A 12,390-nucleotide genomic window follows, 5' to 3' on the forward strand; every position below is an offset into this window, starting at 1 on the left:
ATCACAGGCATGACTGGATGCCCAGGAGGCACCCTCTGTGTGACAGATAAACCAATAAGAGACAGATGTGCAGCTCTTGCGCTAAGGTTGGTTTTGACATTTTTAAATGACTATATTTTAAATAGTTATGTGCGTACCTATGGTAGGAGTTTCCATTTCCTTCTAGGCCTCCAAACTACAGTATTTACTCTCTGGCCCTTTTCAGAACTTTTGCCAGCCTCTGCCCTGAACAATCGCTGAGTGTCCCTGTCAATGGCAAAATTGGAACTCCGACTGTAGTGCTGGGAGCAGCCTTTAACTCTGGACACCACCTGAGAATGATGGTGATAGGACAGGGCAGTCACTGTCTGACCCACTGCTCCCATCTCCTTCATTCCCACTGCTTCCTCTCTTCCTAGCCACCTCCCAGGTCTCCAGAAGCTTCTCTTTTCTACCCTATTCTTTCTCACCCTTCCACACCTGACCCATAACACTTTATTTGGGAACTCCCAAGACACTTGACCACATGCTGTCTTGCATGATTTGCTTGTTTTATAAGTATTGCTTCTCGAGAGGGACTGGAAGCGTGAGAAGGCAGGGACCACATCCTGACGTGTGTTCTGGTATTCCCCAACCCCAGCACAATAAGGAGTGCTGGGCCTGGAGCAGCTGGTGAGTAGCCATGTGCTGCTGAAGTCCAGTGCAGAGAATACTTGAACACCACCCAGGGTCACACTCCACTGTGCACAAGTCTGCCATTTCTGGAGGGCACTTGGAGCAAGGTGTCCCTGCTCCAAGAGAAACACTTTGTGCCGTCCACTCCAAGCCCAGAAGTGCTTCTATCATTAACACTAGAATCACTCAAAGGCCAGCTCTGTGAAAAGATTCCTCTAGGGCTGATATTCTGTTTCATTTTCCCTTCCAGGGAGTGTTTCAGGCAGGGAAAATCAAGGAGCTGGGTTTCTTAAAGCATGTGAAACTATTTGTTTTTTGAATCTGTCATTGCTTAGGGTTCAGGAAGCATATGGACAGGAGAAGAAACCAGCAAGTAGAGAAAAGGAAGGGGCCAGATGCTTTGTAATAGAGAAGCTGTCCTTCCACAAGAGCATGACGCAGAGTGCAGCCCTGCTCTCTGAGTTCTGGTTGCCAGAGCTGGTAGATTAGGAACTCAGTGCCGGTTTCCTGCAGTGGGAGCCAAGACACAACATCTGGATAAAAAGCCTGGCTGAAGCCACTTGATCTAATCTCCTCAGGAAGGTGGAGGCTATGGAAAGTCAATGACAGCATAGAAGAGGAGAGGGGGAGAGCATGAAGGGACCCTTATCTCAGATAGCCTGAGTAAGAGTTTTGACATTAAGGTTCCTTTTCATTCATCAATGTGAAGAGGCAAACGATGATAGCTGGAGTGAAGCAGCACAGCCTATTTCAGGAATCATGGCAACAGGTGGACTAGGAAGACAGAGATATTGAAACCATTGAACCGCCTGGTGGGTGCCCAGCCAGTACCCCAGGGCGGGTATCGGGGCACTGAAATCTGGGATGGGAGGCTGCAGCAGGCCACTCGGGTACCCGACACCCCCTCCAGCACTGCCCTGAGGGCCCCCCTTCATAACCCTGCCCTGTATCCCCTTCTTTCATGTAAACTACATAAACAGTCTATTTTCCTTCCCTCTCTCGCTGAGGATTTGTATTAGATGGAAGCCACTTACTGGACATTTCAATGAAGCAGTTGTTCTATTTGGACCAAAACCTATGAGCACCCAGACACATCTAAGACCTGCGTGTTGCTCTCTAAGCCTAAAAGAACTGACTTTCAGATAATGATGTCCCTTTTATCTTTAAAGGAGGGTGGAGCCTGAAGGGGGATCCAGTCCCAATCACCAGGTGTGTGCTGAACTATATGCATTAGCTTTAAAGACATACATTAGGGCTTGGAGGTGAGTCTGTGGAGTTGAGCTTTGGCAAGATGCCCTGCTTTTAGGCAGATTGTAAATTATAAATAAATAGTCTCTGTTCTTCTTTTGCTTCAGCATGTAATGAAAAACAACAGAGCCCTGCCTGCACAATTCTTCTGTTTCCGCCTCAGATTTGCTGTTAACAGTTCCTGACTGGAAATGACTCCAGGCAGTCACAGACACTGGCTTTTATTATCATGTCGGCGTCTTATTTAAATCCACAGTTCCCAGACATCAATTTAGCAAAGCCTCTCTCACCCCATGGGGATGTGGATGCACCCTCAGAGCCAAACATCAAGCTCCCTGTTGTTGTGGGGGAGGTGTGATTGTGGCCCACCCTGGTGTGGATGTAAGACAACGGGTCTTTAGATTATTTAGCAGCAAAAGCAAGAGAAGGAATCTGGAGCCCCCTGGAACGTAGTTAATCCCAGAGAGAAATTGCAGCCAGTGTTATACCTACTATGAACCACCCACCCAGTGAACAGAAAACCAAGAGTTTCTTTCTGAGTTGGGGATTGCTCAGCACAAGGCCACAATCTGTAGAAACTAGCCTCTGAAGTGGCCAGGCAAATCCTTCTTTCTGCCTCTGTCCACCAGAAAGGCTCTGCATTCTCTGTCACACCATGGTTGAGGGGGAGAGTTTAACATAGAGCAATCTTCCCTCCTTTACTCTTCTGTGACTTTCACACCAGGACTGCACTTCTGTGAACAGGCTTTATGTCTGTGAGAATCAGGCTTGTTTCACAGAGCTGTTGAGAGCCCTGTGAAGCAGGGCTTAAAGCCTGCAGACAAAGCAGAACTCCGAACTGCAGCCCCAAGAGGTGGCTGTGGGGCTGCGGGGGTCTGATCTTCCCTTGCCTTTTAGCTGCATACACACACACACACACACACACACACACGCACACGTGCTGGCAGTTGCATCTGATAGCACAGCATCAGGCAGTATGTCGGGAACAGCCTGAGACAAACAGAATTTGCTCCTCTGTGATGCACAGAGGGGGCCCAACAGAAAGAAGTTTACCATCAAATCATTACTTTTCCAAGTAATCCACCCCAGTCAAGGTGGTGTTTGCTCTGACTTCAAAAGCAGAAACAGCAAGTGACAGACTCCTTTTGAAAACTTCAAAAAACAGCAACAAAAAACAACTAACACTCGCCTCAGCCACATACATTTTATTTCCTGGGATAGAAATAAAGAGAATGAATTATCAAAAGTCTTTCTTCAACATCATTAAAATGCTTTTCAAAGAAAATTACAAGAATTGTTTAAGGCGCACAGAGAAGGTCAGTCTTGCCTTTCTTCCAGAACATTCCTTGCCCTAGACGCAAAACACCGATACCAGATCCCAGAAAACAGAGAGGCTTACAGACAACAGGAACCAGAACAGCCATAACCAGGGTCTCTGGCTCTAATAGAATTATCACAGAAAAACATCACAATAACTCCCTCTTCCATAAATACAGCATTTCTGGAAAATGTATCCAAAATATCTCCATCTGAACTACAGTACAAAAATCCACTCACCAGCCATAAAAATAATATTTTCCCCTATACACAAATAAAATCATATGTAAAGCAAATTTGGAACACATGGAGGGGGTTACAAAATCCCTTGGGATCTTGGCTATTTAAAGTCATTTTTTGTTTGGGTTATCCCTCTGCTGGGTATAGGGAACTGGCTACAAATACATCCATTTCGTAGTGCTCACCATTTCAACAGCTCCTGCGTCATGGAATGTGGTACTTTTTAAAAATAGGCGACCCTTGGTGTCATGGAAAGAAGAGGAAAAATGGGGGATCAAGGGAGGGAGGGAAGGAGAGAAGTCTAAAGAGGGACAGACTTCAAGGTGGGCTTGAAATACTCCGTGGTATAAAGTCAGTACCCCGGCTCAGGAGGTCTCTGCTATCCCCACCCCACTACCACCACTCTGCCGGGGCTCCCCCTTACAAATCCGTTTCCCGACTCGTGTCCAGGCAGAGGGCATAGAGGGATCGCCGCAAGTCCACATTGCTTTTGGCCTTGAGGTTACACTTCTCCAGGGGGCAGCTGCCCCTTCGGGCTCCGTCTGCATTCTCCAGGGACACTCCAGCCTTGCACAGGGACCCCTTGCTCCAGCTGGTCTTCCGAGGGCCTCCGCTGTCCAGCCCTGTCCCCTGGCTCTGGCTGCCCTGCTCTTCCTTCAGAGCGGCCTGCTCCTCGTGGTCCGTCTCCCGGTGGTAGAAGTAGTTGAAGTTGGAGACAATGACGGGCACAGGCAGGGCGATGGTGAGGACCCCCGCGATGGCACACAGCGAGCCCACGATCTTGCCCCCCACAGTGACAGGCCTCATGTCCCCATAGCCTACCGTGGTCATTGTGACGACTGCCCACCAGAAGGCGTCCGGGATGCTGGAAAAGTGGGTCTCCTGGTTGTCAGCCTCTGCGAAGTAGACGGCACTGGAGAAGAGGATGACCCCGATGAAGAGGAAGAAGATGAGCAGGCCCAGCTCCCTCATGGAGGCCTGCAAGGTCTTGCCCAGGATCTGCAGCCCCTTGGAGTGGCGGGAGAGCTTGAAGATGCGGAACACCCGGACCAGGCGGATCACTCTGAGGATGGCCAGGGACATGGCCTGCTGCCCATTCTGGCCACCCCCTCCCCCGCCTGGCTGTTGCTCGGCCAGCTCGGTGCCCAGGGTGATGAAGTAGGGGAAGATGGCCACCACGTCAATGATGTTCATGATGTTCCGAGAGAACTCCGCCTTGCTGGGGCAGGCGAAGAAGCGCACGAGCAGCTCGAAGGTGAACCAGATGACGCACGTGGTCTCTACGATGAAGAAGGGGTCAGCCAGGGTCCGCGGCAGGAGAGGCGCCACCGTGGGGCCCGAGGCGGGCGCCAGGGCCGCGCTGCCGTTGGTCCCCCGGGCGGGCCCAGGGGGGTGGGGGGGCCCCGGGGGATGGCGCAGCAGCTCGCGCTCGTCCCGGAACTCGGGCAAGGTCTCCAAGCAGAAGGTGATGATGGAGATGAGAATGACCAAGACCGAGACGATCGCGATGGCCCTGGCGGACCCGGAGCTTTCCGGGTACTCGAAGATAAGCCACACCTGTCGCTGGAACTCGTTGCGGGGCAGCGGCTTCTCCTCCTCCTTGATGAAGCCCTCGTCCTCGCGGAAGCGCTCCAGGGCCTCGTCCCCCAGCTGGTAGAAGCGGATCTCATCGGCGAACACGTCCAGCGAGACGTTGACCGGCCTCCGCAGGCGGCCCCCGGACTGGTAGTAGTAGAGGATGCCGTCGAAGCTGGGCCGGTTGCGGTCGAAGAAGTACTCGTTCCGCAGGGGGTCGAAGTAGCGCAGGCGCTTGGCCGGGTCCCCCAGGAGGGTGTCGGGGAACTGCGCCAGGGTGCCCAGCTGCGTCTCGAAGCGCAGCCCGGAGATGTTGATGAGGACGCGCTGGTGGTGAAAGGACCCCGAGCCCGGGCCCGGCACCTGGTCCTCCGCCAGGCCCAGGGCGGGGTCGCCGTCTCCCTCCTCGTCCTCCGGGGGCAGCCGTCGAGGCAGAGGCAGCGCTGGCAGAGGCCGCGCTCCGGGGTCCGCTCCCCTCGGCGGGCCGCGCTCCCTGGGCTCCCGCTCCTTGGGGCCGGCGCCGCGCGCAGCCGTCGGGGGGCACTGGAGCTCCCCCCCTACGGCCTGGCCACAGCCTGCCCGGGCCTCACCTCCTCCCCTGACGGTCATGGCCCCGCCGTTCTCCAGGGGCACCAGGGCGAGCTCCATGGCCGGGGGGCAGGGGGCATGCTGCGCCCCCACTGACCGGCGTCCGAGCCCCCGCTCGCGCCCGGCTGGGCGCCTTGCGTGGCTCAGGCTCTTCTCCAGCCGTCGGCCGGCCTCCCTGCGGGGCGGGCTGGGGCTGCTGGCGCGATCCCCGGGCTCGGCCCTGACGTCAGGAAGCTGCTGCCCTGCTCGCTGCCTCGCTCTCCGCTCTCCGTTCCGGCAGCCCGTTACCAGGCAGCCAAAAGCCTCCTTCCAGCAGATGCAACCTTCAGCCGCCCCTCTCTGGCTGCGGGGCGGCGCTCGGCCTCGGCCTCCACCCAGCGCGGCTCTCCCGCCTCTTCCCTACCCCGCCCCGTCCCCTCCCCTCCTCCTTCCCCCGCGTCCCCTCCTGGGTCTCCAGCAGCGGGTGTCTCCCCGGAGGGAGGGCACGGCTGGGGCCTGGGGCGACTGGGGGGGGGGGTGTGGCGGAGAAGGGAGCAGCCTGGAGGTGGGGGGAGGGAGGGGGGGAGTGAGAGGCTGAAGGAACAGGTTGTACCGACAGCGCCAAAACTCCCAGGGCAACCAGATGAGAATAGCTGTGGATTTCAGTTCACCTGGGAACCCGCTGAACGCCAAGTGGACTCCAGGGGAAATGAACTGCCTTGGGTTGGACGGATGAGACATGAAATAACAGCCCTTTTACAATCCTCCTTTGGAGGAGTAACTAACCATTCCATCTTCTTGGGGAAGAATTATGGACAAGAAGAGGCTGGGCAGAGCTATGGGCCCTGGGGATCTATAGATCTAGAGATACCTAGGGCTGGAGATACCTCCAGACCAAGGTGTAGAAGCCTCTCTCTTCCCACCCAAAGGTAACCGGCTGACAGCTGGCAGTGGCCCCCTGCCATAGCCCTGGGACAGCCCTGATTCGCAGTCCAGAGAGTCATGGCCCGTGGGACAAATTCACTGCCTGGTCTCCTATTCCTGAGGACATACAACTCCTCACTCTGCATAAATCCGGTTTGCAAAATCCAGTAAGAGAGAAAGAGAGGAAGAGAGCTGTTCTTCTCCAGTGAAGTTTGGAGCTGGCAACTGCAGCTTTGTGTGTGTGTGGGGGGGGGGGGGGGGTATGTAGGGGGCAGGAGTGGGGCCCTGGAGGCTGTGGAATCCCAAGGTTGGAGGCCTCCACGGAGCAGAATAAGAAGCAATACTTACTTTGTTCCTATGATGTACCAGGTGCATTGTCGGCTCTTTACAATGACTGACTGGTGTATTCCTATAGCAATGTATTCTCTCAGTGCTCTTACTACCTCCACTTTATAGGTGAGGAAAATGAGACGCAGAGGATGAACTACATTGCTCGTGGGCATATAGGGGGAAAGTGGTGAGGCTGGGATTCAATCCCAAGCCAGTGGACTTTGAGCCCTTGCTCCCTCCACTCCACTCCTCTATAGAAACATGTAACCCCTCCTCCAGGTACAAGTGCGCCCTCCTCCCAGCCTCTGGCCCCAGAGCTTCCCGTTTTCTCCTGCAGGAGGCAGGAGGATGGCTGAGGCCACAGCTGTCTTTTGGGGTCCAGAAATGGGCCATCTGCCTCCAGCCCCTGTGTGATTTTAGCGGGTATCTGTGGCCAAAGGAAATATCTTGCAAGGCGTATCTGCCAGTTCCAGACAGACTCTCCAGGTATTTGTTGGTTTTAAGTCACCAAAGTCACTGTTTTTGAATGTTCGAAGTGCATTCAGAGTTTTCAAATGTGTTTGTCTATTTTTGTTCTTGTATGCTGTTTACTGTTTTTATATGTGGATGTTACAGCCTCTTGCCTGTGATTATATCTGTACCTGAGGGAAATTTTGGAAACTTGCTATGAGGTGCACAAGTGTTTGTTGGAATAGCAAGGTGTGCACATACTAGCTTAGGTCGGGGTTGGGGAAGTATATACGTGTGGGGCCTTTTTGTGTGTTGCATGAAGGCGGTTGTGAATTGGGTATATGTAACTGTTTTCGCTGTGTGTGACTCTGTACATGTGGTTGGCTGTCCTTGCAGATGTGCCTTGGTGAGCAAGGGGCAGGAGAGGGAAAATCAGTATGTAAGGCCATCACTGTAACCACAGGGCATTGTACTCCCCTCCCCAGACTTCTGCTGTCCCTGCTCCATCTGCCCAGGGGTTTTTATTCTTCTCTGGCTCTGAGGCTGTCAGTCAGGATCAGGTCTGCCCCTGGGAGCCTCGGGCCTACTGAACTCATAGAGGCTGAGCTCAGACACCCATGGCCACTGAGTCTTGTTTACTGACTCATGCATCCTGTGAATACAGGGATAACATCTTGGTTCACACGGGCTCTGCTTGAGGTCCCTATGGGAGGGAGTCTTCTGGAACTTGTCTTCCAGGAGCCCTTGGAGAGATTGTTCCCTTAAGAATAAGAACACAACATAAACAGTGCTGAAAAAGCATGCAAAGCAGGCCTCCTTGATGTGGTAAATTCTTAAATCTGCTTTCCATACATTTACCAGCCTTGATAGGAGCTGGTATCCATCTGAATTACCTTCAGATGTCACATGTGGCAGCCATCAGGATATACTGGAAAGATGTCCTTTGAAGAAAGAAGTTGCTTTTCAGCTTCAAGGAGTACAATTTGCTGAGAGCTTCCAGCCATTGGCAGCTTGGGGCCCTTCCTGGGCAGCCCTTTGCCAATGACTGAGCCTGACGGACTTACAGAGACCTAGCCAGTCCTGCCCTGAGCAGGACTCTTCTGCTGTGCTCTCTTTGCTTTGGATCTCCCCGGTTGAATGGGCCACAACTTTGTAAGAAATTCTTTGCAGTCTGAGACTCTATTCATCCCTCTTCCTCCTCCCTTTCCTTTCACAGGTGTCATCAGGTCAGCATCAAGGGCTGAAGGCTTTCCCTGCTGGCTTCTTCAGGCTCTTTTCTCTTCCGTTCCTTTCCAGTAAACTCCTTGAACTCCAGCACCAACTGACACATCATATAACTGAAACTTACCCTCTTCTCTACCCAACTAATCCTAGGAGATGAGCCCCTCCATAGCAGAGCTTCACATGCACCACCACTGAGGATCTGGTTCAAACACAGACTCTGATGTAGGGTGAACTTAGACCACATTTCAAGCCAGGTCCACAGCACTGCTGACACTCTTGTCCAAAGATCACACTTGTGAGCACCTCCTCTCAGACAAACCTCGGAAAGATTCGCCTTGGAAGGAATTATTTGGAGCACCTAGACTATGTTCAAGCATGAGCTATTCAGAGGAGATAAATGGGAAATCTTTTCTTCATTCATAGGATGGTCCTCAAAGACCACAGGAGGACTTTTAAGGTGTACAGAACCAAAAAGAAAAGAATATTATTTGGGATGCCTGGGTGCCTCAGTAGTTGAGCCCCTGCCTTGCCTCAGGGCATGATCCTGGAGTCCTGGGACCGAGTCCCACATGGGGCTCCCTGTAGGGAGTCTGCTTCCCCCTCTACCTATGTCTCTGCCTCTGTCTCTGTACCTCTCATGAATAAATAAATAAAATCTTTGAAAAAAAGAAAAGAATAATATTGGGAGAAGTAAGGCATTGATGGGAAGGAGAGCTGGGATCAAAGAGGAAGGAGAGAAAGAAGAAGGGGAGGAGGAGAAAGAATCCTAAATGCCACCTTTTTTAATCCATTAGAAAATAATCCATTCAGTATCTACTATGTGCAAAACATTGTTCCAGGTTCTGGGAGTATACTGATGACCAAGACAGATATATTTCCTAATTTATGTGGAGTTATATCTTGGGGAAGGCAAAAGCCACCAGCATCTAATTTTACACTGGTTGTTTAATTACAATTTTAAGAGGTACCATCTAGAATACAGGGTGTTGTGAGAATAGTGGGAAGCCTGACCTCATCTTGGACCCAGGGAAGCTTTCCTGAGGTGGTGATGGGGAAGACAGCTATTCCAGGCAGGAGGAAGAGTATGTTTCAAGGCCCTAGGGCTGGTTAGAGGAGCTTAGGATAGTTGATGGGGGGCTCAGAAAGAGTTCTGTGAGATCTGGCTAGAGAGGTGGAGGATCCAGATTATGAAGATCTTGCTGGGTCAGGTTTCATGATCACCCAAGCAAGACGCAATAATACTTCATTTTTTCCACGTTCAGATACGTTGTTTGTGTCTCTATTAAAGTGAATGTGGCAATGTACTTCTAGTTTACACTCCACTACTTGTTTTAACCTTTTCCCCCCTCCCACTTCCTAGGCAGGTAGATGGATATATAGATAGGTAGGCAGGTAGGTAGGTGGGTGCATGGATAGATAGATAATACATAGGTAGGTAGACAGGTAAATGGATAGACAGATAATAGAAATAGATCTTGAAATCAAAGACCATACTTTACTCATCCCCAATTTTCTTTACCCCACCAAACATTCATCTTATGAATTTCAGTAAGTTCGAGTTAAATGTAGTTGAACCAAGAGATAGGAGTTCAGCTATGGAGCAGGAAGGGGGGAGAAACAGGGATAGGAACTGAATGTGAGTTCTGAGATTAAATACTCAAAGTGAGGGACACCTGAGTGGCTCAGTGGTTGAGCATCTGCCTTTGGCTCAGGTCGTGATCCCTGGGTCCTGGGATCGAGTCCCACATCAGGCTACCCATGGGGACCCTGCTTCTCCCTCTGTGTCTCTGCCTTTTTCTGTGTGTCTCTCATGAATGAAGAAATAAAATCTTTTAGAAAAATACTCAAAGTGATTGTGGACATGGAACCCAATCAGAAAAATCTAAGACTCATTTGGGTGGCCAGATAGGGGAAGTGAATTAAATCTGCTTTGGCCCTTTGTTCAGGATATATGCATTATTTATTATTATAGAACCCACCTCAACTTTGTGTATGAAAACAACTTTGTGGCTAAAAACAGTTTAATATATTGGACTGTGCAATATAGTTCCCAAGCTGAGAGAGACTTTGAGAACCAAAGTTACTGTAATTCTATATATTATATAAGACTAAACCATATAGCATAAAGGTCCACTGAATTTTCATCTAGATCAAGGGAAAAGCTTCCACCATTGGACAAAATTTAAAGGAACAGGAAGAGACAAAAATAAAATTCTGTTCTAATTATGCCACTAGTCTTTCCTGTCAAACATCAATTTTGCTTCTCCACCTTGGACAGGGTTACAGACCTAGGAATCTCATCAAAAATGCAATGAGAGGGTCCTAGCAACAGGCCAGGCTGACAAACCAGTAAAAGTAGTAGCCAGTTGGTCAGGGCCTCAGGGCTCAGGTACTTCTGCTCTTTCTTTTGGAGGGAGAGATGCTCTGCTTCTGCCAAGGGGACCTAGGGGACGGCATCTCTAAAGCATCCACAGGTACTGTCCATGGCTGTGAGATCTTAGATTTCTTAAGGAGGAGAGGTGCAGGCTGAGTCATTTCCCCAGTCCCCCTCCTATCACTCTGGTGAGCCAGTTATGTTGAATTACTGTCATCACACCTGAATCTCCTCTTCATTATAAAGGAAAATTGGACAAAATCACCATGGTATCTCCTCCATGAAGGAAGCCATCACCCTCAGACTGGGGAGGCTTATCTTCCCTCAACCTCCCCACTACTCCTTGGTCAGCATCTTTCTAAGGAAACATGGAGGTGCTAGGAATCAGGAGAGAGGACTCAAGGCTTCTTAGGCTGGACCAGGAGAACCAGATAGGAGGCAGCATAGTTAAAATAAACCAAAATACATTGTTTAAAAAAATTAAGAGGAAAATGTGATTAATGGACCCCTGATAGGCTAGATCTTACTGCTAAATGTTACAAAGTATATGATTCTATGGTTCATTACTATCAAATAACATATCACAAGGGCATATTATCAAGCAATAATTGGTGATACAGTATTAGTCAGAGAAAGGGTAAAGCTGTCTCTTGCCTAATCCTCTCTCCCAGATGTATTCTGTTTCAAGATCTGTGGTGGAAAACATCTTAATGAGGGGAGCAGCTGTTCTTCTTTCCCTCCCCTTCCCTTCTCACTTGCCCCTCAATCCAACACCTTGGGAAGGAAGCCTCGGAAATGACCTTTCCTTTCCTGTTTTATCGGAGCAGCAGAGGTGGAGGCAACAAAGCATACAAGGAACAAATGAGTGTGTGTTTGTGGGGTGTGGGGAGAGGATTTATCTGCTGTGTTAAGAGATGGAAGCAGGAGAAGATGACGAGCAGCAGAGAGGGAAAGCTTATACCTAAACTGACCCAGATCCTGAGAGAGACCTCAGCCCACTGCTAGGATTTCCTGTTTCAGGGATTAAGATGAGAGGCCCTTCACAAATCAAGGCTCACATCTGGAGCTTGGCTTTTTCTCTCCCTCCCTCCCTCCTTCCCCAGATTTAATCCAGGAATAAATTCATTAATACGTCCACTGCATTTTCAGAGGCCAAACATAGAAAGGGAAGTGACCTAGATGCACAGGGGCTGGGAGGTTCAAGGGAGGACTTGCCCAGGTGAATAATGGTTTCCCTCTCTCCCCCTCTGCTCCTCCACTGAGGAGCTGGTGGATGGGTTATCCATGCATCCTATTTTTCTCACTCTTTCTTTTTTGCCCTCAATACACCTCACTATGGTATTCACTCATATAACATGAAAACTTTCTGACTTTGAAATTATGAACCAGGAGCTTCATGTGTTGTTAGGGCCAGAGGTATTTAAATTGTTTTTCACTTTTTCAATACTACCTATAACTCTCATTTCCTTGCTTTCTGCCTTGGCATC

General features: G+C 50.5%; 1 protein-coding gene and 1 long non-coding RNA gene across 11 annotated transcripts in view; one reads left to right on the forward strand and one right to left on the reverse strand.

Annotated features, from left to right (window-relative positions):
• KCNA5 (potassium voltage-gated channel subfamily A member 5) overlaps positions 1-5,977 on the reverse strand; it is a 54,538-nt gene extending 48,561 nt beyond the window's left edge. For 7 of the 10 annotated variants that reach the window (XM_072799277.1, XM_072799276.1, XM_072799282.1 and 4 more), the window contains exon 1: positions 3,884-5,976. In XM_072799277.1, coding sequence (XP_072655378.1) covers positions 3,884-5,682 — 1,799 coding nt within the window. In that variant the 5' untranslated portion in view covers positions 5,683-5,976. Of the gene's footprint in view, positions 1-3,883 lie in introns of all 10 variants that reach the window. The other 3 variants (XM_072799272.1, XM_072799274.1, XM_072799273.1) reach the window with 1 other exon arrangement.
• Positions 5,978-6,806: 829 nt separating this feature from the next.
• On the forward strand, positions 6,807-9,208 carry LOC140617609 (uncharacterized). The gene is made up of 2 exons (XR_012017799.1): positions 6,807-7,341; positions 8,522-9,208. It is a non-coding gene; the product is annotated as an uncharacterized lncRNA (long non-coding RNA).
• The last annotated feature ends 3,182 nt before the right edge of the window (positions 9,209-12,390 follow it).

This window comes from Canis lupus, chromosome 25 (assembly GCF_048164855.1).
Source record: "Canis lupus baileyi chromosome 25, mCanLup2.hap1, whole genome shotgun sequence".
In the NCBI taxonomy this organism is placed as follows: Eukaryota; Metazoa; Chordata; class Mammalia; order Carnivora; family Canidae; genus Canis; species Canis lupus.